General features: G+C 43.9%; 1 protein-coding gene across 1 annotated transcript in view; it reads left to right on the top strand.

Annotated features, from left to right (window-relative positions):
• PRKCH (protein kinase C eta) overlaps window positions 1-27,096 on the top strand; it is a 170,338-nt gene extending 143,242 nt beyond the window's left edge. Inside the window, exons 11-14 of the mRNA XM_030558528.1 lie at window positions 493-631; window positions 1,603-1,791; window positions 23,994-24,137; window positions 26,118-27,096. Of these exons, the coding sequence (XP_030414388.1) occupies window positions 493-631; window positions 1,603-1,791; window positions 23,994-24,137; window positions 26,118-26,264 (619 nt within the window). The 3' untranslated portion in view covers window positions 26,265-27,096. The remainder of the gene's footprint in view (window positions 1-492; window positions 632-1,602; window positions 1,792-23,993; window positions 24,138-26,117) is intronic.
• The last annotated feature ends 313 nt before the right edge of the window (window positions 27,097-27,409 follow it).

Below are 27,409 nucleotides of genomic sequence, written 5' to 3' on the forward strand. Positions count from 1 at the left end.
CCATTTTGACAATAACATGGGGACAGGACACGAAAACATAAATAATAAGATCCTTGGCAGCAAATTCTCCTCTTGGATACACTAGTGCAACCTCACTGAAATCAGTGCAACTAAGAACATTTAGGCCTTTGTGTATGTAGAACTATCACTCTGCTCAAACGCATCTCAAAACTGAATTAACCGGGGGTTCTGCAAGTCAGACTTGTGGTGCGTTGGGAAAGCCATGTGGAGAAGTTCATACAAAACCTGACCACATTAAATCTGGCTCAACCCAACATTATTAGTTCCTCCCTTCTACAAGTGCCAAATTCCTGCACACCATTTGTTTTTTCAGAAGATGATGGTGCAGTTGGCTGCAGGATCCAGCGATACGTGTTTGTCCAGGTTTTATTTTAAGTTCTGGAGAGTAGCGACTGTGTCTTTGCTTGGGTTTGAACAGCTCCTAGTATGCAGCAATTGAAATAATAACAATAATAATTGTTGTTATTGCAGAGATCTGAAGCTGGATAATGTGTTGCTGGATCACGAGGGCCACTGCAAGTTGGCGGATTTTGGCATGTGCAAAGAGGGGATTTGCAATGGAATTACTACAGCAACATTTTGTGGTACACCAGACTACATTGCTCCAGAGGTACAGGAAACCCTTCTTCATTGGAAAATCCATTGAGCTGTTAATAGATCTGGTTTAAAAGCAACGCAATGAGATCTCTACTTCATTTGGCTGCATCTTATGGGACTGAGAGGTGGAAAGTTTGGTCTCAGAAGCACACTGAGATTTACTGCTCCATGGGCTACTGAAAGCTAAACAAGTCTGCAGGTTGTTATGGGCTGACACAGGGGAATTAGCTCCACTGGAGGGGAAAGAAAATGCATCTTGAAAAACATAGATGCCAGATTGTAGCTGCCAAAATACTAGTTACGGCAAATGTCATAGGTACCGTCCTAGTGTGGTTGAAAGCAGGCTGCTGTCTCCTTCATTCCCCAACTCCCTTCTAAGCCTCTGTCGGTCCCCCCACCTCCCTGTCATTCATCTGTCTAATTTTAAAATGAATAAACACAGCTTTAAGAAGCACCTTCCCGCCAGATCCTGCTAGATCCTATAGGTGCTTCTGTAACACTGCTGGATTTATGCTCTGTGGTCATGCTTCCTCTGCCCCACTCCTCACACTCATGCCTTCTTTTGCTCTCACACCCCTTCACTACTCGAGCTGGAAATGTGGTTTTGGAGCCATGTAAGCCTTTCCTTCTGGGAGGCAAAGGGGAGTGAAGAGGCTCAAGCAACAGACCCAGCTGATCCACCTTACTAGAACAATTTGACGGAAAAACTCTTCAGCTCCTGCTCAGTACATTATTTTAAAGAGTCTGTTCCTAAGCACATCTGGTAAGTGAGTACAACCCTTGTTACTGGAGATGTTGCCAGCTGGACAGACACATCACATAGTGGCTCTGAGAAAGGAGGAATGGCAAGCACAGAAGAGAATACCCTTAGTTAATATGTTTTGTTCACATTAATATTCCATAATCCATTTTCTCCCCCCCTTAGAAAAACAATTGTTAAGCCCAGTGAGTAATATTTATCCCCCTTCCCCATCCCCATTGTAGATTCTGCAGGAGATGCTCTATGGTCCTGATGTAGACTGGTGGGCTATGGGGGTGCTGCTGTACGAGATGCTATGTGGCCACGCCCCTTTTGAAGCAGAGAATGAAGATGACCTCTTTGAAGCCATTTTGAATGATGAAGTTGTTTACCCAACCTGGCTTCAGCAGGATGCAGTAGGAATCCTGAAAGCTGTAAGTTCCCTTGCTTTTGTGTCCTCTGTGCCCTTCATGCCAGCTCACACCAGCCTGACGTGTTCTTTAAAATAATAATTGATATAATTGATGCAAATAGAGCTGTGTGAATAATTGATGTTTCAGTTGTCTGGCAGATCCAAAAATGGAAAAAAATCATTAATATTTTGGCTCAGGTTTAACTGAATTTGAAAATTCTGAAAAAAATGTAGGTGAATTGGGTCGAACAAACATTTCATTCAATGCAAGACATTTTATTTCTGGGAGTTTATAAGCAACTAGATTCACAGAATGGGGAAAGGATTGGAGGAGAAGGAAGTGTCTCCCTTATAAAAGGGCTTGGAAGGGTTAGATTTGTCGGTAAACGTTGATTTCACCATGCACCCACAAACTGACATAAAAATATTTCCATCAGTAATTGAAATTTCCAGTAGGCAAAGTAAGAAATATGCTACTTGAGAAGTCATTAAAGTTTTGATTTGAAGAGATTTCTTTTTGTGTGTTGTGACATGTGAAGTTGTGTTTGAACAGTCATAAAGCTTTAACTTGGTGAATTTCCGTGTCTGCTGACATTAATGAAGTATTGTGTGACACACATCCCATAATTTCCCACAACTGTGAAAAGCTGGACGGATAAAAATTAAAAACAAGCTTAAAACCCGTAATTTTTGCACAACTGTGAAACATGTAAATCAATAAAAAACAATCTTTAAAAGGCTTAAAAATAACCATCAATGTTATCCATCAAGATAAAAATTGAATTCTACTAGGCCTACGTATAAGTTTTATCCCAGTGGTGAGGGCACTCACCTAGTATATGAGACATCTGCGTTCAAGACTCCCCTTTGCCTGACGTATAATTCAATAATAATTGGAGCAGGGATTTGAGCTTGGATTTCTCACATTGCAGGAGAGTGTCCTACCTGCTTGGCTATAAAGTCACTCCCTCTCTCTGGCCCAATTATTGTATAATTGTGTATACACAGTGGAACAGCCTCAATAGGAGGGAGTGAGAAAGGCCTGCCCTAGGCTGCCCTATAGAACAGGGGATACTGCACTCTCCTGCAATGTGGAAGTTAAAAAGCATCCAAAAAAGTTTAAACGAGCAGGGACGGACACACTGGAAAGCAAGCTGATGAGTGGAGTAGCAAGAATCATGGTTATGAATCTAACAAGATCCTTTCATTACCTTGGGGTGAAGGGTAAGAACTGCAATGCTGACGTGTTCACCCGCCGCTTATATTCCCTAACTGGTTCAACAGTCAGGCTGGCAAGCAGCATGCATGCTCCCTCTTAGACTACGTGATTTAGCACATGTTCATCTTCCAGAACAGAAGAGATACTGTACTCAGCATGTGCCATCAGATACCATGTTACTTCTGTGCAGGGCTGGCGCTACCATTTAGGCAGCCTAGGCAATCACCTAGGGCACCAGAATAATTGGTGTGCGGCATTTTGCCGGAGGGGGCGGCAGGCAGCTCCGGTGGAGCTGCCGCAGTGGTGCCTGCGGAGGATCTGCTGTTCCACGGCTCCAGTGGAGTTGCCGCAGTCGTGCCTGCCGACGGTCGGCTCCTCGCGCAGCTCCGGTCAACTGCCCGCAGGCACGACTGCGGCAGCTCCACCGGAGCCGCAGAGCACCAGACCCTCCGCAGGCACCACTGCGGCAGCTCCACCAGAGCCGCGGAACCAGCGTGCGGGGCGGCGAAATTCCCATCCGCCTAGGGCGCTCAAACCCCTAGTGCTGGTCCTGCTTCTGTGTGAGCGAAGTAGGAAACATTTTCAGTATCTCAGATAGTCCTGTTGCTTACTGTAGATAATGTTGACTTTCCCAAGGGGATCACTAGAAAATTCTCATTTTTGAATGTTTATAATGGAAAATCCCTTACCTGCCTGAAGACCCGCTTTGGGGAGGTCCCAACAAACAGTGTGCAGAAGGATGACGTTGCGTTTAAAGCTCTGGCATGGGACTCAGGAAATCTGGCTTCAGTTCCCACCTCTGCCACATATTACTGTGTGACCATGGACACCTCAGGTCTCCACCTGTAAAATGGGAATAATAACTCTTCCTTTGTTTGTTGAGTTTGTAAAATCTTGGTGGCATGGACTGTCTTTTACTATGTGTGCATACAGCACCTACCACATTGGGGCTGCTTGGCACTGCTGTAAGGAGTGGAAGGATAGTCCAGGGGTTAAGGCACTCACTTAGGATTTAGAAGACCTAAATTCAAGTTCTTGCTCCACCACAATCATCTTCTGTAACCTGGGGCAAGGCATTAAGCCTATCAATGCCTCTGTTAATTCCTTGTCTTGCAGCAGCATTGTGAAGGTAGGTACATTAAAGATTGTGACGTGCTAAGATACTCTGTTAATGGGGGGGAACCATATAAATACCTAACATAAGTAATCAATAGTTTGTGAAACATTGGCTTAAATAAATGCCGCACCATAGGAACAACTCTATAAAGGAAGGTAATCTAATAACGAAACTCTGGAAATTAATGTGGAAGGTTTCTGTGGGATATAAAGCAGATAATACAGTTTACAAAATTGCCAGCACATCCATAATATTCCTAAAAGCACCACCAAAGCCAAAATCCATTTCCTGAGGAAGGATGGTGCTATGAAATACATAGGTCCTGGCCAGAGGTGATCACTTTTCTCCTTGAAGGCTCTCTCGGGCTTGGAAATCTCTCAAAACAATTTAAAAGAAAAAAGTGTGCTTTTAAAGCAGTAGAAATTCAAGAGCAATATTTGTTGTGTTAGATCAGTGCTCTTAAATGCTTAGGACAATTTATGTTCTGGAAAGGATACCTCCTCAGGTGTGTAAGTGCCAGCTAATCAAAAAACAATTCTAAAATAGATAAAGTTGTACTTTCATACATTGCAGGACTCTTATGTAAGCCTGAGACAGAGTTCAAAGGGTGATATGACCTATTTTGTGTCCGAACAAGATGAAGGGAGGGTTAAACTTATGACATTTATTTCACTAATTACAACAGGCACCTCAGCACACCAGCTGGTGCAAGTTAGATTCATCCCCAAGCTGTTCTGCCCCATGCTGGGGCCGGGGGCTGGGGCAAAGAATCAGGGAGCCATAATCATAGTGATTTCACAATACGTTTTCAAATGTGTTGCTTTAAGTGATCTTCCTGTTAACTGCAATACAGTTGCAGTAGCAATAGTGCATGATGAGTGGAACTGGAGAAAGGGTTGGGTTTCAGGAGGGGCCTAATTCAGTAAGACACCAGAGTGTTTAGGAATGTAATTGGAAGCCAGGCAGCTCCCTCAAACTGTAGACCCTTGACATAATGCATAAAGATCTCTCTCCTACAACAAGTATCAGAGGGGTAGCCGTGTTAGTCTGGATCTGTAAAAGCAGCAAAGAGTCCTGTGGCACCTTATAGACTAACAGACATTTTGGAGCATGAGCTTTCGTGGGTGAATACCCACTTCGTCAGATGCATGTAGTGGAAATTTCCAGGGGCAGGTATATATATGCAGGCAAGCTAGAGATAATGAGGTAGTTCAGTCAGGGAGGATGAGGCCCTGTTCTAGCAGTTGAGGTGTGAAAACCAAGGGAGGAGAAACTGGTTCTGCAAGCCATTCACAGTCTTTGTTTAATCCTGAGCTGATGGTGTCAAATTTGCAGATGAACTGAAGCTCAGCAGTTTCTCTTTGAAGTCTGGTCCTGAAGTTTTTTTGCTGCAGGATGGCCACCTTAAGGTCTGCTATAGTGTGGCCAGGGAGGTTGAAGTGTTCTCCTACAGGTTTTTGTATATTGCCATTCCTAATATCTGATTTGTTTCCATATATCCTTTTCCGTAGCGACTGTCCAGTTTGTCTCCTACAACACTTCCTCACCCTAGCATTGCTTATTGCTCATGAAACAAACCAGAGCATTTTCTGCACTTTACAAGCATTGCTTACAGAAAGCTGTGCCCTGAAAGGAATTTCTGCAATGGGAGAAAATGGGGGTGGTGGTGGAGGGAGAAGACTTTAAAGTACTGAAGTAATGACAGGTCAGTTTCAGAGCACTAACCAGGAGTCTGTGATGAACTGATGAGAGTTTGCATCACAGAAATTTATATATGCCATTTGGTTCAATTCCTTACACAGCTATCACTTTCCAGGTGTCTGCTGCTTCAGGTGACTGCACCAGAAATTTTTTTTATGATTCAAGAGACCAAGTCACTTTTTGCAGCACTAAGACACTTTGTATTTCTTGAGCATGAGCTCCCTGCAGCCTCTGATTAATTGCTTTTGGTTACAGACCATTTCATCAGATGGTTGCATTGGTCACTTCTCACTGTCTCATGTCATACTTTCAATAGTGCCACAGCATGTCCACTTTAGAGGAAAGGCAACTCTTTTTGTAACTAGATACAAAGGGATGTTTTTGGTCTCTAAATTCCAATGAATTGACATGCTTGTTTTCTCTTTACCTATTTTTTGAATTATAAGAAGGAATTTTAGTGCTAATAACTGAATTTATATATTTGGCACAGATATTAGCTCAGTTCAATATTTATATATGAAGTTCCCGTATAACACACACTAGTACAGTAACTCCTCACTTAATGTTGTAATTATGTTCCTGAAAAATCCGACTTTAAGCAAATCGATATTAAGCAAATCCAATTTCCCCCATAAGAGTTAATGTAAATGGGGGTTTTAGGTTCCATTTTTTTCACCAGACAAAAACTATATATATTATAGATATACACACAGTATACGTTTTAAACAAACAATTTAATACTGTTCACAGCTATGATTGTGAAGCTTGGTTGAGGTGGTGAAGTCAAAGGGTAGGATATTTCCCAGGGAATGCCTTGCTGCTAAATGTTGAACTAGCACTCAGCTGAGCCCTCAAGGGTTAACCCATTGTTGTTAATGTAGCCTCTCACACAAGGCAGCATAAACACAAGGGAGGGGAGACAGCATAGCAAACAGAGACAGACACACACCTTGTGTGTGGGAGAGATGCACACTGTCCCTTTAAGTAAGCTGGCCCACTCTTAATTGCGTTGTCTTTTTAAGTGGAGCAGGAAGTTGAGACCAGCAGCTGCTGCCCCAAGCTCTCTCTCTCTCTGTCTCTGTCCCCACCCTGCTCCGTATGGAGAAGATGGGGTAAGTGAGGTGTAGGAGCAGGGGGACACCCTGACATTAGCCCCCTCCGACCAACTCACCCCCCGCACAGCAAGCAGGATCTCTGGGAGCAGCTCCAAGGCAGAGGGCAGGAGCAGCACATGGCAGTGTGAGGAGGGACAGCTGAACTGCTGATTGCTAGCCTGCTGAGCGGCTGCAGCACAGGGAACTTAGGGAAGTGAGGATCTGATAGACGGGCTGCTGGTCCATCCTGGTTACAGGCCCCACCAGCCAGCTGCAACGGGCTGCTCTTCCTGCAAGCAGTGGACAAAGCAGGTGGCTGCCAAATGACATTAGAAGGGAGCATTGCACAACTTTAAATGAGCATGTTCCCTATTTGATCAGCAACATAACAACGTTAACTGGGATGACTGTAAGTGAGGAGTTACTGTACAATGTGGGTCTTTGTTCCCCTCTAGTAGCTGGTCTTTATGAAAGGATAATAGCTTACTATAGCTGCCAGTTAAGAAACTTGCTCAGGTGGTAGAGGACTCTTGCTTTTAACATTCTCTAAGTTACTTATATGTCTTCTATTACTATAGTGTCTGTATTTATTTTTCCAGCGAGGTAGGAAACATTAACCCCATTTTACAGATGAGGCACTGAGAAACTAAGTGATTTGCCCAAGTACTCTGACATTACAGTGATGAGCATGGTAGAAGAGCCTATATAGAATGGAACAAATCACACATGAAGTCTGGCAGAGTGTGAATTGAACCTGGGTCATCTTAATACCAGACCAGCACCCAAACTACTGACCATCCCTTCTTACTAACAGGCCTGACTGAAACTTTCAGCAGTTCTAGTGATACTAATGAATGCAGAGCACAAGTGACACACATTCCTGAAACGAAAATCAAATTCTCCCTCCAGCCAGAATGACAAAGGGTGTCCAATTCACTGTGATATTTGGTCTGCTGAACAGCTGACCTTTTGAGATTTTTTTACAAGTTGATGCATAGGATAAATGAGCACAGGAGCAGTTTATCTTTGTGTATGGCTTTACGCTGTGATTCAGCATCATGAAGTTTGGGGACTATTTCAAGTTGCTTTTCACCACCGTTCTGCTTTGCCCAGCTCCCTCTGCCCTAGAAGTCATCTGTGCATGTATCCTGTGAGGCAGGCTGAATCCTGTGCATCTCTATAATTTCCTGAAGGTTACCACTATCCATTCTCAAGTGCTTGTTTAGGACATAAGGTCTTGTTTGATCAATGGCAGTTCCAGGAGTATTTCTGAGCATTGCTGCTGTAGGGAAACAAAAAACAACCTAGATGCACGTGGAGCCTATGTAGAAGCCAGAGCAGAAACCATTTTGTGCTTTAAACAGGAAATTGTTCCTGATTTTCCCTTCGATGTTTTGTATCATCTTAAAAATATTTGTAAAGGGCTGGAAGGAAGGGCAGGCTGATTCTGAGCTGGTGTAAATCAGCAAAGCTGTGCCGACTTACACTAGCTGGGGACCTGGCCGATTAGCTGTGACTAGAGCTGTATGAGGTTCATTTTCCAACTTCCATCCAGGAGCGGCTCTAGCTTTTTTGCCACCCCAAGCACAGCAGGCAGGCTGCCTTCAGTCCCACTGCTTCAGCGTACCCACCGCCAAATTGCCACTGAATCCACGGGACCGACGGACCTCCCGCAGGCAAGCCACCGAAGGCTGCCTAGCTGCCACCCTTGTAGAGACCTCACGGCTTGCCACCCCAGGCACGTGCTTGGAGCGCTGGTGCCTGGAGCCGCCACTGCTTCCATCTCCCACTACTCGTTATCAGCCCTAATGTAATTCTGTTTACCTATGCCGGGAATGAATCTGGCCCCTGCTCCTGCTGTATCAACTTCTATAAAATATACCTCCTCAAAATCCTCCTTGATATAAGCTGACCTAGTTACCCCCATCTTCTGCAGAGGACTCTGAAAAGGAAACTTAATTTTTGGTTGCACTGGAAATGTCATTATGCTAGTTCCTAGACAGTGACTCACATTGGCTGTGTATAGCTAGGGATTCATTTTAACACAGAAGGCTGATGTCTGATTTGTCACTAGTGGACAATAACATTTAGAGTGGAGCTAGTGGTATTCCAAGCAGCTGGAGATCTTGGGATCCCAGCTGGATGAATTACAGCATGAAATGTGACTGTCTCTTTCACGTTTTTACCCCAGGAGCAGCATGGTATATCTGATTTCAGCACCATCACTAGAACTCTAGTTGAGTTCATATCTGTGCGCTTTTCTTGGATATGGCCCAATCCGGCACCAGCTTGCTGGATGTTTGGTGAGATAGGGAAAGTCATGTTAAAAACCAAGGCTCAAGGAGCAACGGTCTAAAAGGGAGGTAAAACCATGAAAGGTACAGAGGGAAAAATGCAGAGATCTCCCTTTCTGCACCAGGCTTCAGGGCAAGAGGAAGAGGAATGCTTGGTCTACACTACCAAAATCCACCCCCTTGAGCGAGATAGTTATATGAACCTAACCCCTAATGTAGACAACACTGTGTCAACAGGAGGGCTTCTCCCATCCACATAGCTACCTCCTCTCATTAACTACGCTGATGGGAGAAGATAGAGTCTTCAGTAAGCGCTATAGTGCTGTAAGTTTAGATGAGCTCTAAGACAATGGAGTCATTACAAGGGATGATGGTGTAGGTAGTAGATTGAACTGGTGATCGGTGGGCCAAAGGCTTGGAGATTTGAAGTCTAGATGCTTGCCAAGGTTTTCTAGAGAGTACCAGCTGTACTGAAGCCTCACTCTACAGTGTAGGTAACCTCAAGGGTTAAGGCATAGTAGCACCCTAGGAGAGGAGGGATAGCTCAGTGGTTTGAGCGTTGGCCTGCTAAACGCAGGGTTGTGAGTTCAGTCCTTGAGGGGGCCACTTAGGGAGCTGGGGCAAAAATCAGTACTTGGTCCTGCTAGTGAAGGCAGAGGGCTAGACTCAATGACTTTTCAAGGGCCCTTCCAGTTCTAGGAGATTGGTATATCTCCAGTTGTTGTTATTATTATAGCTTTATCCCTGCCTTCTCAGCCCACAGCTTCTAACCATCAGGCCCCCCTCACATTTGACAGTCAAATGAGGAAAGTGGTGCTCACTGGGAGATGACGGCTAGCTTCTGTGCACAATGTGAGCGTTCAGACACTCCTCCAAAAACTGGTGTTTGGGCAGCTCTGCCTTATTTTTGTGGATCACAAATTAGACTTCAGGCCTGCTGGAGACATAGTTGCTTGAACTGGGAGTGCTGCCACTCCCCTAGTTTGAAATGATTTCTATCATATGCAGGGTTTACAGTTTGGTTCAATGGCTCTTCGCACCCCCACTGTAAAAATTGTTCTAGCACCACTGGTTGGACGTGCACATAATGGAGAAAAAGTATTATTTAAACGCTGCTGTTGTCCACAGAGGTCAAACTCAAGACTGAGGGTAGGTGCCTGCAATGCTGATTTTGAATGAAGAGTGAACAAGCTGAAAGATACTGGAAGAGAGGGGTCAGATGCTGGAAGGAAAGGCCTGGGGTTTCAGTATTCTGTGTTCAGTACTTAGTTTGGAAATGCAGATGAAAAGAAGAAGGAAGTTGATTTATGTTTATAGATCACAATTATCTAGAATTGACAGAAATCAGAAAAAAAGACGGAAGTTGCTCTATGTTTAAAGATTACAATTATTTAGAATTGACACTGACTCAGAAGGCAAATTCTCTGGTTTACCAAACTGTCTGTTGCCACAAGTCACTGAGTTCACTTCCTGCTGCGGTTATCTATGTAACCCCTTTGATACTGGTTAACACTTGCAGTTGTCTGAACCCAGCATTAAAACAACAGCAGCAAAGTTGAGTAGCTGTCATGAAGGATTTCTAATGTCAATTCCTGAGCAGACTAGTCAGTGTTATCGCTGGGTCCTGCATGTTTCTCTTTATCACTTATTATTTTATTGAATTATTTTAAAAAATATAAATAGATCAAGGAATAGGAAAAGCCACTCTCCCAAGCAGTAGCTAGCATATTTTGTCCCATATCTTTCCTTACTGCTCCTCATATCGACGCACTTCCAGGATATTTTCAGCTGAGTGGTGAGCCAATTTGGAGGCCTTGCTAGGTTGTTTCCATTAGGAGGAGAAATTGATGATGGGAGTCAGGTATCTCTTTGTTCAATCCTGGTTATTCACAAAGAGTGTACAAAGTTCTTCACTGTGCATAGTGGGAACAAACAACAGGAGGCTGTTTCCTTGCTCAAAATTTCTCAGCCTATCTGTTCAGCCAGTATTTTGCCCAGAAGAAACTCTCTTTAGGTTTCCTCCCAGGGCTGCAATCACACTGCTTCTCTTGCTGTCTGTTTCCAACACATACAGCTGCAATCCAATCAATACCCCAACACCTGTTTTGCAATCAATCCCCAGGGAAACTCCTGATCCTACCAGAGTTCTTGCTCAGACCTTCCATGTGGCGAGTGCTTTGGGCGGTGGGATCTATTGTTTCAGTTATTTTACTCCATATAGGGGCTTAATTGCTTATTTTATTTAGCCAGGATGAAGGGTGGTTACCCATCAGCTTCACTGAAGTGTGCGATTGCGCAAAGATCAGTGACACCCTTGCTTGCAGCTGCCCGCACTCTCCACTACACAACATGTCGAGAGCATGTAGAGAGACAACTGGATAGGGTATCGCTCCAAACCCCGTGACCTCAGGAGAGCATCTGGTAGTGGCTGAGCTCCATCAGCTGGGATTTGTGTCCTGCTCTAGGATATGAACACATGACTGGAGGGCAAAGGCCCCTGCACTGACCCCAGGACCCTGATGTGCCCTCTGAACCTGTTTTCAAGAGGAACCTTTTAAACAGCAGCTACTGGTTTAAACATGGAACCAAGTGTCTGAGCCCACCCCGTAGCCCCAGAATAGTGTAGTTTGGGATACTGACTGAGGCTTTTTCAATCCCACTCCAGAGGGACTTCTCATTAGGGGGACCAAAGACAGGATTCCATGCCAAAGTACCCCAGAGTGACAGGCCAGGGTGATTGGAGCAGATAAAAGCCCTGACCTCCTTCCACAGTCAGTCAAGGCTCTGGAGTCTTTCAGAGTACAGCACAAGGAAAGTCCCTTAATTTTCAGTAGAGAGAGAGATTCTTTTGTGTGGAACTCCTAACAGCTACTTAAAAGTTTCATTGTTTATTATTATCACTACTGTTTGTGTTCCAGTTCTGCCCAGTAGACCCCAGTCATGATCAGGGCCCCATTATGCTGGGTGCTGTATGTTCATACGAAGGCACAGTGCCTTCCACTACCTCCCCCAATTTTAATCTATTAATCAAAAAAGCAGGGTGCAATTTTCTGTAAAGAGTTTTCATTCCACTGCAGCCCATAAGAGCAAAAGATCCGGGGGTAGTTCAGAGCCACACAGCCACCTTGTCATTGTTGGATAGCAATGAGCATACCAAATTTCCCAGAATGCCCTGCTGCCAGCATGCCTCTGTTAGCCTGTTGCTTTGAGGTGTAATTCAGCCGTCCTTACTTACACTGAGTAGTTCCACAATTAGTTTCACTGAAATCAGTGGGGCTGCTCCGAGTTAGGTACTACTCAGGGTGCATAAGGATGGCAGAATCAAGCACCAAGGCAGCATGCTAAATAGGGGAACTCTGGTAGTGCATTCTGGTCAATGTTTTATGTCTTCATATAAATAACACCATAATTGCACCTTTTAAATCAAAGTCTAGTGCAGTGAACCAGTTTATTTTTATAGATAAGGTAGATAGTGTATAGAAAACAGGGATTTTCCTAGTTTGCAAGTGATACTAAGTAAGGAAGCCCAGAAAATGATGAGGCCCCCCCATACAAATGCAATTAAAGCAGAGCTGAGATCATTTTAATATCTTATATGGTAAGTGCTAAATGTGATTCAGTCAAAGTAAATGGAGGATAATCGCTCAAAAATAAAGCGCTCAGAGACTGAATCTGTGCTAAATGAACGTACTCAAATCTGACCAGAAACTAGATCTGAGAGATACTGAAAAAAATTCCCCTATAGCCCTCAGCCCAGGCAACCTGCAGTAAAGAAAGCAATGAGAATGCAGGAGAAATAAACTATGCATCCTAGGGGATGTCAACATTACCAGCTATATTGGTTACAGCTGGTGTAGGACACCTTATGCTTGCTCATCAACATACTTTTAGGAATGCCTTCCCGAGTCCATGAGAGAGCATGCAGCCAGATGAGCCTCAGTCTTGTCCCAATCAACAACTTGAAAATGTCATTAGTTAAGAGAGATGGTGGGAGAGGGTTCTTGCAGTAAGAAGTTTTTATTATTATTTTTTTTTATGAAACAGATTTTTTTAAAGAACATAATACAAGCAAACTGCTACCAGTGCCAGGGGAACAGAGAAACAAATACATAGGACTGAGCTCAGCTTTCTGCCACCTTTCTGCCTCATCCCCCAAATCTTAGGGCTAGTTTGGCCCCTGGGCAAGTCAGAGCAACCTTGTGACTGCTGTAACTTCTCCTGGCTGCTGTGCTCTCCAGCTGCACCCCAGAATGCATCCTACAGTGGACTGGAATGTGAGAGGAGAGAACCAGGACTGGCTTATAGCTGACTACACTGGCACATCACCCAGAGAACACATGGAGTGTTACCACAGTGCTCTCCCTTATTTGCACTCATGGTCCATGGATCCAGCCCAAGTTCTTTGTGTTAAGAACAAATAGAAGGCAGCAGCTAATCTGTTTTGCACACAGTGCCAGAACAACAAGCGTGAACTTGTTTGTGCAATAAACCGGGTACTGTAAGATTTTAGACAAGGATTAAAGGAGAAAGGATGAACACTATGGTGGACACAACTGAAATCAAAGAGGAGCCATGATGAACTCACTGCTTCTTCTCAGAGTCAAGGAGCCTGACTAACTAAAGCAGATATTAAAAATGCCTTCAAATGTGCAAATACATCGTTCCCTTTTGGCATCCTTTCTGAGTTGGCAGACCCAATAAATTCTGTCCCTGTTATATTAAGCTTTGGCTGTCAAAGCCACACTAAAATATTTCACTCACTTTCTGAAGCTCTGTGCTGGATCCTTGTAAACAACTTTTATTTACTTTGCATCTTGCATTTCCTGAGCAGTTCTCCAGCTCCAGTCTCAGAACCATCATTCTGGAATCCCTGTAGCTTCCCAGCTGAGAGAACTTCCAAAGGGATCACACTAAATATTCTCTCTTCTTGAAGTCTATGAGAAGCTTGTCTACATTAATACATTATTAGTAAGGCTGTCGATTAATCGCAGTTAACTCGTGATTAACTGAAAAAAATGAATCAAGATTTAAAAAATGAATCGCAATTAATCTCAGTTTTAATCACACTGTTAAACAATAGAATACAAATTGAAATTTATTAACTATTTTGGATGTTTTCCGCATTTTCAAATACATTGATTTAAATTACAACCCAAAATACAAAGTGTACAGTGATCACTTTATATTATTTTTATTACAAATATTTGCATTGTAAAAAGATAAACAAAAGAAATAGTGTCAAGTATCTTTTTAAAAGAAATAGTATTTCTCAGTTCAACTCATACAAGTACTGTAGTGCAATCTCTTTATCATGAAAGCGCAACTTACAAATGTAGATTTTTTATTTTTATTTTTTTGGTTACACGACTGCACTCAAAAACAAAACAATGTAAAACTTTAGAGCCTACAAGTCCACTCAGTCCTACTTCTTGTTCAGCCAATTGCTCAAACAAACAAGTTTGTTTACATTTACAGAAGATAATTGCTGCCTGCTTCTTATTTACAATTTCACCTGAAAGTGAGAACAGATGTTCACATGGCACTTCCGTAGCCAGCATTGCAAGGTATTTATGTGCCAGATATGCTGAACATTTGTATGCTCCGTGCTTCAGCCACCGTTCCAGAGGACATGCTTCCATTCCGATGACACTCATTAAAAAAAAAACGTATTAATTAAAATAAACACTGTACACTTTGTATTCTGTGTTGTAATTGAAATCAACATATTTGAAAATGTGGAAAACATCCAAAAATATTTGTATAAATAGTATTCTATTATTGTTTATCAGTGCAATTAATTGTGCTTAATTTTTTTAATTGTGTGATTAATTATGATTAATTTTTTTATTTTAGGTACCCAGGTTTGAAAATTTTGGCCTAAGTCTATCCATTTTTGTGTTGTATTTGTGTTGATGGGAACATCTGAAAAAGTTGGGGGGAAGCAAGCAGATTCCAGTACAAGAAGATAGTTTGAAGCTAAATGATCAGTATTCTAACTTCACCTGGGGCAGAGAGCCACCTTTTGGGACCAGATTCTCTGCTGTGTGAATGGTTAAAATTCCATTGATGTCAATGAAGCTTTACCCATTAACAGCTGCAGAAAATGTAGCCCCAGATGTGTCAATCACTCACACTGCTTCCTCTTTCTACTCTGATTTATTTTGCGCATCCATCTTCCTCAACAATCTTCACAACAGAGTAATCTTCTTTGTTCTCTATAGCTGTTGGAATTGTCAGCCCCTTGATCAGTGGTCCCGTGATCATCTAGAGACCAAGCAGAATTGAGACCAAACTTATCTCAGTTTAATATCAGTGAAGTTAACCTCTGCAGCACTGACATTTTTATCCTTAGCGCTGGGGGCGGTAGCACTGAAGCTGTTGCTAGATAGATGTTAAGTTTTACACTCCATGTGGCTTTCGGGAAGAGCAGAGAGGAGTGTTTTAGTCTTGCCCATATCCTCTTTACTTCATAGCTGGAAAGGGGAAATAACCAAGAATTTCCCCCCATTTTCAAAAATGCATTTCAAGTATATTTCTACTCTCTAGACCTAATACTGCATTCTTCAGGCCTTGTCTACATGGGAGAATTTGCCTTGATTCCTGCCATCAGTAGCCAGAACCCCAACACAGACAGGCAATGTTGTTATTTGTATCAATGGAGCTCACCCCTGCTTAAAACTATGGTAAACTGCTAGGCATCACAGCTTATAGCAATTTACCATACTGCGCAAGGGGCCAAGCAGCAGTACTGCTACTGCTGCATCTGGCCACTCATAGCTGAAATCGGGGCAAATCCTAAGTGTGGAAGAGAGCTGACATTTTCAAAAGTGCCTCATTGACTTGGAAGTCTAAATCCTATGTTCAAAAAATGACTTCAGCACTTAGGAACCTAACTGTCAGTGACAGTCAGTGGAACCGAAGTGCCTGAGTCACTTTTGAAAATGGGATTGCGGCTTCTGAGCCATTTAGGCACTTTTGGGAGTTATACTCCTGGTCTAATTCAGGCAGTGCTCTCATGGTAGGTAATGAGAGTCTTGTCCAAGAAAGGAGCTCAGGACTGAGCCCCATAAGAGCTGCTAATGAAGTGCTCCTATGCTATGTGTGTGCCTCCTGACTTCACGTCATTAACAAATGTAGAGCCATCTTTCTATCCCTTTGTTTAGGGGCTGTTGCAGTTTGATGAAATCATATATTGTTGGTTTGTTTTGCTTACATAATAGTCAAACCACGTTTGCTGCAAGTCCAGTGTTCAGTCACAAGATTCATGAAGGGAAGCCTTAATTAGAGTAATTGCTCTATTTATATAACGATTCCTCTTTGTCTAAAATCAGATAGATCTTTGAGAAACCCTCCTTTAGAGTTAATTTCTGTTTTGTTGTTCCAGGCCACTCCTCTGAATGAGCCTGAGTATCCTGGAGAGCGCATTCTGTTCTGTCTCATTCCCAAGGGAGCTGTATTTTGGTTCTATTAGTCTAGTGCAGTCTTGCTTTTCCTTTTTGTGTTTATCATACTTCACTAACAACAAGAGGGAAATGCTAAGAAAAAGTACAAGGAAATATTGCTTTTGCTTAACATCTTGAAGGCAAGAGTTGGATTGGGATGGTCTTGCTCAGTGTCCATTTGAAGAAGGGTGGTCATGTGGTTAAGAGATGGGTTGGGACTCAGGAGATCTGTCATCGGCTCTGCCACAGACTCTCTGTGTGTCTTTGGTCTGGTCACTTAACTTCTCTGTACTTCAGTTCCCCATCTGTAAAATGGGGATAATAACGCTTCATTAAATATTTACCTGCTGTGTCTCTCTCTCATCTGTTTAGATCGTAAGCTCCTCAAGGCTTTGATTCTGTCTTACTAAGTGTACATAAGCAACCTAACTCAATGACCTGAGTTGTGACAGCTACACACTACTGTAGTACAAGTTGTGGCTAAAGAAGACATTTTCATTCCTTACCCTTCCAAGTTCCTGAGATGCTTTTTCCCCCACCCCTCGTGTTTGGATTTTTTACATTTCCCCCCACTAAGAAGTAACCTACTCACCACAATATTATGTGTGAAACTAATCACTGATGATAGATAAATGCAAAATAGATATGCAGGACCGGCGGTAGGGGTTTGAGCTCCCTAGGCAGATGGCAATTTCGCCCGCCCGCGTGCTGGTCCCGCGGCTCCGCTGGAGCTGCCGCAGTGGTGCCTGCGGAGGGTCCGTGGCTCCGCTGGAGCTGCCGCAGTCGTGCCTGTGGACGGTCGGCTCCTCGCGCGGCTCCGATGGACCGCCCACAGGCACGACTGCGGTAGCTCCACTGGAGCCGTGGACCAGCGGACCCTCCACAGGCACCACTGCGGCAGCTCCACCGGAGCTGCCTGCCGCCCCCTCCGGCAAAACGGCGCCCACCAATTATTCTGGCGCCGTAGGTGATTGCCTAGGCTGCCTAAATGGTAACGCTGGCCCTGTAGATATGTTAAAATAATGCTGAGAGTGTGTGTGTGAGAGAGAGATCGTTATATATAAAACTCTAAAAGGCAAGGAAAATATTATTAGAAACCTAGTTTGTGCAAACATTTCTGCACATTCTCAAGTCTCTAGACAAGTTTACAAGCCATGGTTCTTTATAAATCCGTTGCAGTACTTTGGAGCAAGCAGTGTACAGAATAGTCCACCTGTCTACAGATTTAACTCTGGTAGGTGACAAAATATTTTCCCAGTGGTGAGCTCCCTTATCCCTGCAATCTCTGTTGTAGCGTCGCTGGCAGACTAATCTCCCACTCTTAACTGGATGGAGTGATTCATTACATGTTCTTTCAGTAAATATGTATCAATAATTCCATGGAGGTCAGGTGTTCTGGCTCAGTGTGCTGTGTTTGGCTGATGCCCCTGTGGGAAGTTCAGATGAGGTCAGGTTCAATCTAACTGAGTTTACAGCTTTACAAACTCATGTAGACAGAGGCCATTCATTGATTTCAGTGGAAGCAGGATCAAGTGACATACAATTTTAACCTGTTTTGTTTTTGCTAAGGGTTGTCTCATTCTTTCTATGTATCTCTTTGATGGGCAGTTTGTAGATAGGGCTGGATCCAGAGGCAGATATTCATCTTAGTTGTCTAGTTATTGTTGCAAAGTACAGATACTGATTAAGTACTAAATTACATTTTCCAAGGGAAACCTTTTACCTGTGAGTCATCTTCCATTACCTGCCAAAACACAGAAGAGTTGGCCCTGGAAGACCCTGTAGGTCTTTCAGACCTTGGCCTGATTATGAATGAATATTGGCCTAAGTCTTGTTTCTCTCTGGATTCTAAATGGAGCCAAGACTTTCCTCTTCCAGAGTTTATCATTTCCCAGTACAATCCTAGAGGCCAGGCCCTGGATTTTTTAAATGTCCTTATGTGTTTTCCCTTGTCCTATTAATGTCTCATCTGGTATCCAGAAGCCCTCAGAGCTCTCTGGTGGCCTAGCGTGGCATCCTGCAATACCCGTCCTGCCACTGACTAGTTAGGAAGGTATTGGATAAATTTTTGAGGCATTGGCACAGGCTTCAATCTCCCATGACGTCATGTAAACACTTTAGAGAGGAAGGCTGGTCTTTGTGGTTAAGGCTTTGGATTGCGACTCCGGAGAGCTGGGTTTAATTCCCTGCTCTGCCACAGACTTGCTCTGTGACCTTGAGCTACTTATGCTTCAGTTACCCATCAGTAAAATGGAGATCATACTTTTTTTCGTCCCCCTCTTTGTCTGTCCTGTCTATTTAGGGGCTGTCTTTTCCTGTATATATGTATAACAGCTAGCATACCGAGTCCCTGCTATTAGGCCTCTAGATACTACCATAATACAAAGAATAAATAATACAACATTTTTACTGAGGTTCTAAGCTGCCTAGGAAGTTTCATAGGTTTTTAAGGCCAGAAGAGACCATCATAATCGTCTGTTTGACCTCCTGCCTTAGAATTTCAGTCAGTGAATCCTGTGTGCACCCCATTACTTTGGGCTGAATTAGAGCATATCTTTTAGATTATTAAATTTAATGAGAATCGGGCACCCAAATCCCTTAGGTGGCTTCGAACATTTCAGCCTTTAATTTGAAGTGCATTATATGCTACGATATGTAACTAATTATGGCACCAAATATTAACATTGACACAATTAGTAAGAGGCGCTGTTAGCATTCTGTTTTTCCTGGGACTCAGTTGCCAGATACCTACTGTGCTTGATGATGTTAAACCCAACTATTTCCCACATAAAACATGCAGACTGTATCCAGTCTGCCCCAGACACACCATTTCTAGAAATCACGATAAGATTTCATGCACTTACAGACTTTAAGGTCAGAATGGACCATTATGATCATCTAGTCTGACCTCCTGCACAACGCAGGCCACAGAATCTCACCCACCCACTCACTCCTGTAACACACCCCTAACCTATGTCTGAGTTATTGAAGTCCTCAAATCATGGTTTAAAGACCTCAAGGTGCAGAGAATCCTCCAGCAAGTGACCTGTGCCCCACGCTGCAGAGGAAGGCGAAAAACCTCCAAGGCCTCTGCCAATCTGCCCTGGAGGAAAATTCCTTCTTGACCCCAAATATGGCGATCAGTTAAACTCTGAGCATCTGGGCAAGACTCACCAGCCAGCACCCAGGAAATAATTCTCTGTAGTAACTCAGATCCCATCCCATCACAGACCAGACTGGAAATGGCAAACAGCATGGTGTTTGTGACAGCCCCTGGGTCATAGAGGCATGAGACACAGGCAGATGTGCTGTCAATTGGGGAGGATGTTCTGGGGTATCATGAATATAGTAATAGTTTGCATGTACTGTATAATGACATCGAAGGGCTAGAATTTCAGAATGATAAATCACACACTGAGCTGTATTTGCATTCAAAATGCCACAGTACAGTATAAAAGAAGTCAGTCAGAGATGGATGCACTTATGTGTGATGATAATAAATGTGACTGTCCTTTCAAATTGTGTCCTGCCTGTTTTAAAACAGAATATTTTGGGCCTGATTCTCATTTAATACAGCCCTTTGCCAGGGCCAGCTCTACAGTTTTTGCCGCCCCAAGCAGTGCGCCGAATTGCCACTGCGGGCGGTGGGGGCAGTCCATGTTCCCTTAGGGCGGCAGGCACATTTCCGCAGCGGCGGCAATTCGGCGGCAGCTTCTATGTTTAGCTGAAGCCACCGTGGACAGCTAAACATAGAAGCTGCCGCCAAATTGCCGCCACTGCGGAAACATGCCTGCCGCCCTAATGGCACACGGACTGCCCCTCCTCCCCGCCCATGGCGGCAATTCGGCGTGCTGCTTGGGGGCAAAACAACAGGGACTGCCGCCCCTTGCAGATTGCCACCCCAAGCACCAGCTTGGAATGCTGGTGCCTGGAGCCGGCCCTGCCCTTTGCTATCTCTCAGGTCATGTAAAGGTGCCTTTGGAAAATTGAGTTATTTACACTCACTCTTAAGGACCCACCTACTCTGTCAAAGTGATGTAAAGGGGCCTGACTGTAAATGAGATAGGGGCCCTTTATTTTTGAGAGAGACATGAAGATAATTGTTCAGGCTTCTGTGTTATCACTTGAGCACACTGTGCACACTGAACACACACACTTCCAAAGCCAGACAAACTGCAGAACAGGACTGAATTTATACATAAATTATGAAGCACAAGAGATGGAGGCTCTTTGATCAGGTATCCAGTGGTTCGAATCATTTCCAAAGATATTTACTCTTCTGAAACAAGGATCACTTCAAAAGGATTTTCGCAGCGGCCCAGCCATGAGCTTGGCAGTAATTATGCATCTTCCCACAACTATCCCAGGGGGCAGGCAGTGAGAAGTGCATTCCATAAGTGAGCAAATGGGAAGGACTGATTCCCTTCCTGCCGCCTTTGAATACCAAAAAACCGGATACATTCGGGTTTGAGATACCTACTGTCTTGTGTCAGCTATAATTCCCTGAGGAGGTTCAGGAGAGGCAGGAGGCTACTGTACTAATCAGAGCCAGCTAACAGAACCAGAACAATTGGGTGGATTTTGATTTGTTGCACTGGATGCCTTTGCTTGATGCAGTTTTGGCGTAATGCTTAATAAAACAAGCCAGTGAGAATGTAAGCACACTCGTACTTCCGAGGGCTCTGGGTTGGTTTTGTGAATGGACAGACCCATTCTGATTTTTATTGGTTACATGGCTTGAACCTACATGTACCAAGCCTTTAGAACATCAGAATGGCTATACTGGGTCAGACCAAAGGTCCGTCTAGCCCAGTATCCTGTCTTCGAGCTGTGGTCAATGCCAGGTGTTTCAAAGGGAATGAACAGAATGAGCAGAACAAGTGATCCATCCCCTGTTGCCCATTCCCAGCTTTGGCAAACAGAGGCTAGGGACACCGTCCCTGCCCATATCCATTGATGGACCTATCCTCCATGAGACTTTGCTGTGACATGAAAATTTTTGTTATTTTTCATTCTAAGCAGAGGTAGCTTAGTGTAGTGGATAGGTACTGGGCTGGGATTCAGGAGACTTGGGCTCTATTTCCAGCTGCTGTGTGACCTTGGACAAGTTACTTCATCTAGATGTACCTCCATTTCTCCTTCCCTTTCTATGTCTTGCCTATTTAATCCAAGTTTTTTGGGGAAAATACTGTCTTGTACTATGTGTTTGTACAGGCCCTAACACAATGGGACCTGACCATGGTAGGGGCCTCTAAGAACCACTGTAATACAAATAAGAAAAAGAGTAATTTTTACTTTACCTCTGGGTTCAGAAGTGGGTCTGCTAAAACAGTAGGAGAGACGTTCTCATCTCTCCAGCATGACTGGAAGCAACAGCACAGGGAATCTCACAAGCGAGTCTGTTATCATATGATTTCCAGCCACTTTTGCAAACCTAAGAAGTTCATATAAAGGCTCTGAATGGGTTTTGCTTTGCCCCTCACTGATTTGTATATGGATTGGAATCTGAGCGGTCATGGAAGATTTTACAGAGAAATAGATCAATCCCAAATCAGAGTGTTTTGGGGAGGCGTACTTCCCTTGGATTGTGCTGGCAGAGATGAACAAAAGCAGGTAGAATAGGAAGGGGCGTTCATAGGAGGTAATCAGCCCCTCCACTGCATTTTGTCCCCACTCAGGAGATACCACATAGCTGGAGCTTTGTGGTACAGAAGGGGCATGTTTAGGGCACAGCCACCTGTGAATCCAGATTATCAGCTGCAGTAAACTGCATTAACTCCCCTTCTGCATCTCCTGGCAGGGTTGATGGAAAACAGACATAGGATGGGAGAGCCAGTGACAGATTAGGAGATCAGAGAGCTCCATACAGGAGCTGGCTCCCTGTGCTAGTGGCCTGAAGTCCAAGACGGTGGTGTTTGGTTTATTTGTGGAACTGAGGGTCCTATAGGCTTCCCAGGCTGCAAAATCCCCCACGCACACTTACATGAGGTCAGAAAGCCCATCCCATTCGGGGGGGAAACTCCTCAAAGTGAATCTTACAGAATTTCCAGTGATCTCCATCCCCTCTCATGGGTCTGTCCAGGGGAGGGAATGACTGGGCCTTTTAGTAACTCCTCTTCAAGGAATTCCAGCCTTCTGAAAGGTTCTTCCAGTCGAATTCAAGAAGGTTTCTCAAAGCTCCTCCTGCTCATTTTAATTTTCTCATTGCCGAGGATGCAATAGACTTAAAATTCTATCAACAGTGACCAGATGCCCGGTGTGGCTGCTGTGGTATTTACTGAATGTAATGCTCTTTCATCATCGAGAAACGCATCTGGACAACTCAACCAATGACCCTGATGTTCCTTTCTGCTGCCATTTCAGCTCTCCCAGCAAATTGAAGTGGCTGTTTTTTTCCAATCAAATTGAATTGGATTTCTCTTACTCATAATTAATCATATGTTTGTGGGGGTGGGGGGTGGAATTTTGATTTGGTTTCTTCCATGTTTTAAAAAATTAGGTCCTGAAGTTTAAAAGCAAAAGAAAATACTCTATTCCTCATATGAGAAAAAACTTCCCAACTGCTTGAAAACACATTCTCACTTGAGCATTATTTCTAAATCTGAAAGGTACAAGCCATATCCCTCTCACCCCAGTACTGAACCGGTTAGATGATCCATAGGTTTTCTTTTTACTTTCCTCCAGATCAGAACCCCTAGCTGAAGTTTGCTGCTGCTCTTCCTCTCATAGTAGAGATGGGAGAGTCCTCCAATGGGTTTCACACACACAAGGTGATGTCACTTGTATGAATTCATATGTTCAATTTTCTTTGGGTTGCTGCTTCCTTCTTAATGATCTGTGACATTCAAACCCCTCCTCATTCTCCTCAGCCATCTCCGATTTCTGAGAGACTGCATTAAGCTCGTTGCAGGTTTCTGGCTTCACTTCAGCGGGCTGAGGTTTTGCAAAAAGGCACCGTTAAAAACTGACTCTAATCCAAAGCCCAGGCAGCTGGCAAATAGCAACCTTATAAAGAGCTTTTGTTCTTGAAAAAGAAACCCCCTAAAACACTGTGCAGTGTCAGTAGTGCAGCAGATGATGCACTTTAACCTTCTTTTATTATCATGGTAACCAAGGATGTATCTGAAATATAAGTGACCAAGGATATAAATATACCCAGGCTCCCTCCTTAAAAGAGGAGTCAGGATCCCTGCATGCTCTTCCAGTGTAACGAAGGTGGAAGGTCTGGTCAGCAAAGTAGGCTCAACAAGAAAGCTGAGGCCTGGTGTTTGTGTGATTGCTAGTAATAGGTGTCTCTCCTGTCTCCCTGCTGGATGTGAGTAAAGGAATAACCAGGTCCATTTATTTTGCTCTGCAGTTTATGACAAAGAACCCCAACATGCGCCTGGGCAGCCTGGCTCAGGGTGGAGAGAACACTATCCTGAGGCACCCCTACTTTAAAGGGCTGGACTGGGACCTGCTGAACCAGCGCCAGATGGAACCACCCTTCAGACCTCGAATTGTGAGTGATAGGGAGCGAGCAAGAGAATCTCCTTTTGTTGAATTCTTTCATTAGCTGTATAACCACTGGGGAGAAGGATGCAGTGGAAGGGTGGCTTTGTGATTAAAGCACTGGACTGGGATTTAGGAGAAGTGGGCTCCATTCGCAGTTCTGCCACAGACTCCCTCTGTGATGCTGGTCAAGTCACTTAATCTGCCTGGGACAGAAAGATACTTAAGCATCTAAAGACATATTTTTAGAAGTGTCTAAGCAGATTAGGCACCTAACTCCCCTCTGCTTTAATTCCCATGTACAAACTGTGAGGTAATAATTCTTCCCTTCCCCCAGCTTAATCCTGCCTTGTCTATTGAGACAGTGACCTGTGCAAGGCAGGGGCTGTCTCTCACTGGGTATTTGTACAGTGCCCAGCCCAGTGGTGCAGTGATCCAGGCTGAGGCCTGTGGGTGCTGCTGTAATGCCATTGAATAATTACAATGACGGGGAGCACAGAGTGCTGGTCCTTCTGTCCCCTAATACGGTACTGCCCCACGGATGCTCCTTGTGATGCTTTCACACTCATTCTCAATGGAGATTCTCTCCAGTTCGCTTCCTATGGCACCACTGCCTTTTAAATTCCCTTCTGGGGCCTAATCCTCAGGGCTGCTGAGCTCCTTTATCTCACATTGCAGTCAGTGGGCCCCCTCCTGTTCAAATCCCAGTGAGTTCAGTGCATGCAGAATCAGGCGCAGTGGTCCTTGCAGGGGCTCAGTACTTTTCAGGATCAAGCTTTTTATGTTCTGCCTTTTTCTTCACCTGAATCCAAATCTTCCTGGGACCAGGATATTCCCCAGTCTTAATGTTGGGACCCTGACCCAGCCTTCCCTGGTATTTAGGGTGACCAGATGGCCTGATTTTATAGGGACAGTCCCGATATTTGGGGCTTTTTTTTACTACCCCCCACCCCCATCCTGAATTTTCACACTTGCTATCTGCTCACCCTTCTGGTATTTGGCCTTTGCTTTGGCTAATGAGGAGTTCGGACTTCAGAACCAATCTTTCTATTACCATTCAGAGACCTGTGTGTCTGCTGAGCTTGGACATCTCTTGGGTTGCGCAAGGTTTATGAGACTTGTCAAGGAAACCATCAGGGTGGGATTTTCCAAGGTTCTCAGTCCCCCCGGAAGTCAATGGTAAACTGCCCTTTTGAGACACAGGTGGGAGCAGAGCTGAGCCAATGCTGAGTATGTTTGAAAAATCCCACTCTAAACATGCACGTGTTCTTGCACAGTGTAAAGTGACCATTCCACAGAATCTAGTGGATTCCCTTGCTAGAGTGGATCTGGAAGAATAAACTCTCATGGTAATAAGACTTCTTGCTGTTCTGGGGCAGGAAAAGTCAGCATTGTGTCAAAATGTACCATAAGCCAACTTTGGAGTCTCTATTGAAAACAATCATACTTTGTACTGGGTGGGTAGGAATCCGGCACCTGGAGACAGGGTGTTTGTTCTTCCTGTAGCATTACTAATTACTTATTGTACAAGTATAATGGCTTTTGAACAAAGGAGAATATCCCCCAACTAGGCCGTTTCAGACACTGCACAGATAAGGAAAGACTGTAGATTCAGCTAACTGGAAACAGTGTGTATAACTACTGTGAAAGGCTGAGTCTGTGCAATGTGACGCCTAAACAAAGTAAGGGATTACTGCTCCCTGGGGTCTGCCATTCAGCGACAGTGCAGCCAAAACTCCAGCTGATGTCAACTAAATCAGCGAGTAGTTTGCCTGCAAAAGGCCTATGGGGGCTTACAAAGGACAAGCTAAGCAGGGTCACTCAGCATCTTACAGGATGCAGCCCAAAGTCAGTTACAGAACAGCTGAGCACTCGATGGAGGCAGTCATTCATCTTGCTCAAGACGAGAATAAGTTACAAACAAAGAGAATAGAAAAGTGATGGTGCAAGTTTTTGACCTCTCCTCTTTTTGTCTTTTTTTGTTTGGCAGAAATGCAGCGAAGATGTTAGTAATTTTGATCCTGATTTTATAAAAGAAGAACCAGTTCTAACCCCCATCGAAGAGGGGATTCTTGCAATGATTAACCAAGAAGAATTTAGAAACTTTTCATACACTGATCCAGAATTACAGCCATAGCCACATGGAAGGTGGTGATAGAACCTGATGGAAGAAGTGAAAATTGGGTTTACCAGGAATTTCATTCTCAAGGAATACACTGAAACGGCCTTATATTATGCAACAGAACCAACAACAAAGTTACCTTAATGTGAAATAAAAAAGAAAAAATCTGTAGGATTTGTGCAACTCTGATATCAAATATTTATAGGGCTGGAATAAACATGGTATCATAAATAGTCAATGCTGACTATTAATGCTGAGATACTTGGTTCAGCACAGATCTGACTAGTTGCAATTTGCAATGAGTTTGGGGAGTTGGTGTGAGCATGAAATGAGCAGAGTTTTGCAGCTCTGAGCCAAACAGACATTTTGCAATACTGACCTTTGCAAGACTGAGCTTTGAGGGATCCAGCACTGCCTCCCCTTTGGAAACATGGGAAGGAACCAGCAGCCACTGGGCTCATTGAGCAAGATGGTCCACGTGGTGCTACCTGTTTCTGGAGTATTTATTTCTATCCTAAGGACAAATGGCTCTTTGAACCTGTTTTGGGCTTCCATGTAAAATACTTTCCTGTGCAGACTAGCAAAAAAAATGTCACCCCCACCTGTTCTTCCAAATCGGAATGAAGCCACTTATAAGCTCGGTATTTTAGTATGTGTGATATGAGAAGTTTTTGCATTTGCATTCTGTGAAATGCCTTTTTGCATCATGCACTCTCGATGCTCCTTTCTCTGCATACCAGCTGTTTTCAACTAAAATATTGTGTGTGAAACCTTGCCATTTACTTAGATTTTATTTAATTATGTTATACGGAGCCCCTTTTTGTGAGTTCACTGGCTCATTAAAACTTTGATGGAAAATGGTAGCTCTTATATTATTTGTAGTGTTATTGTGATGGGAGCTGCAAAGCTGGCAAGCTGTTTGAAAGCAGAATTGTCAAATAAGCAGCAATGATATAAAAGGACAACACTCTCCCCCTTAGAAGGATAAACCTTCACTAAGATTCAAGGAGAGAGGTGACCTAGTTGGGTTTGGATTTAAGAGCTTGTTATTCAGAAGGGATGCCTTATCAATTGTAGCCTTAAGCACGTGAGCTATAGTCAAGTTGGTACAATGCTGAAAGCAGCTTCTAGAAACCAGTCTCTCCAGTAGGAGATTCAGA

The sequence above is a fragment of the Gopherus evgoodei genome, chromosome 4 (genome assembly GCF_007399415.2).
Source record: "Gopherus evgoodei ecotype Sinaloan lineage chromosome 4, rGopEvg1_v1.p, whole genome shotgun sequence".
NCBI lineage: Eukaryota > Metazoa > Chordata > Testudines > Testudinidae > Gopherus > Gopherus evgoodei.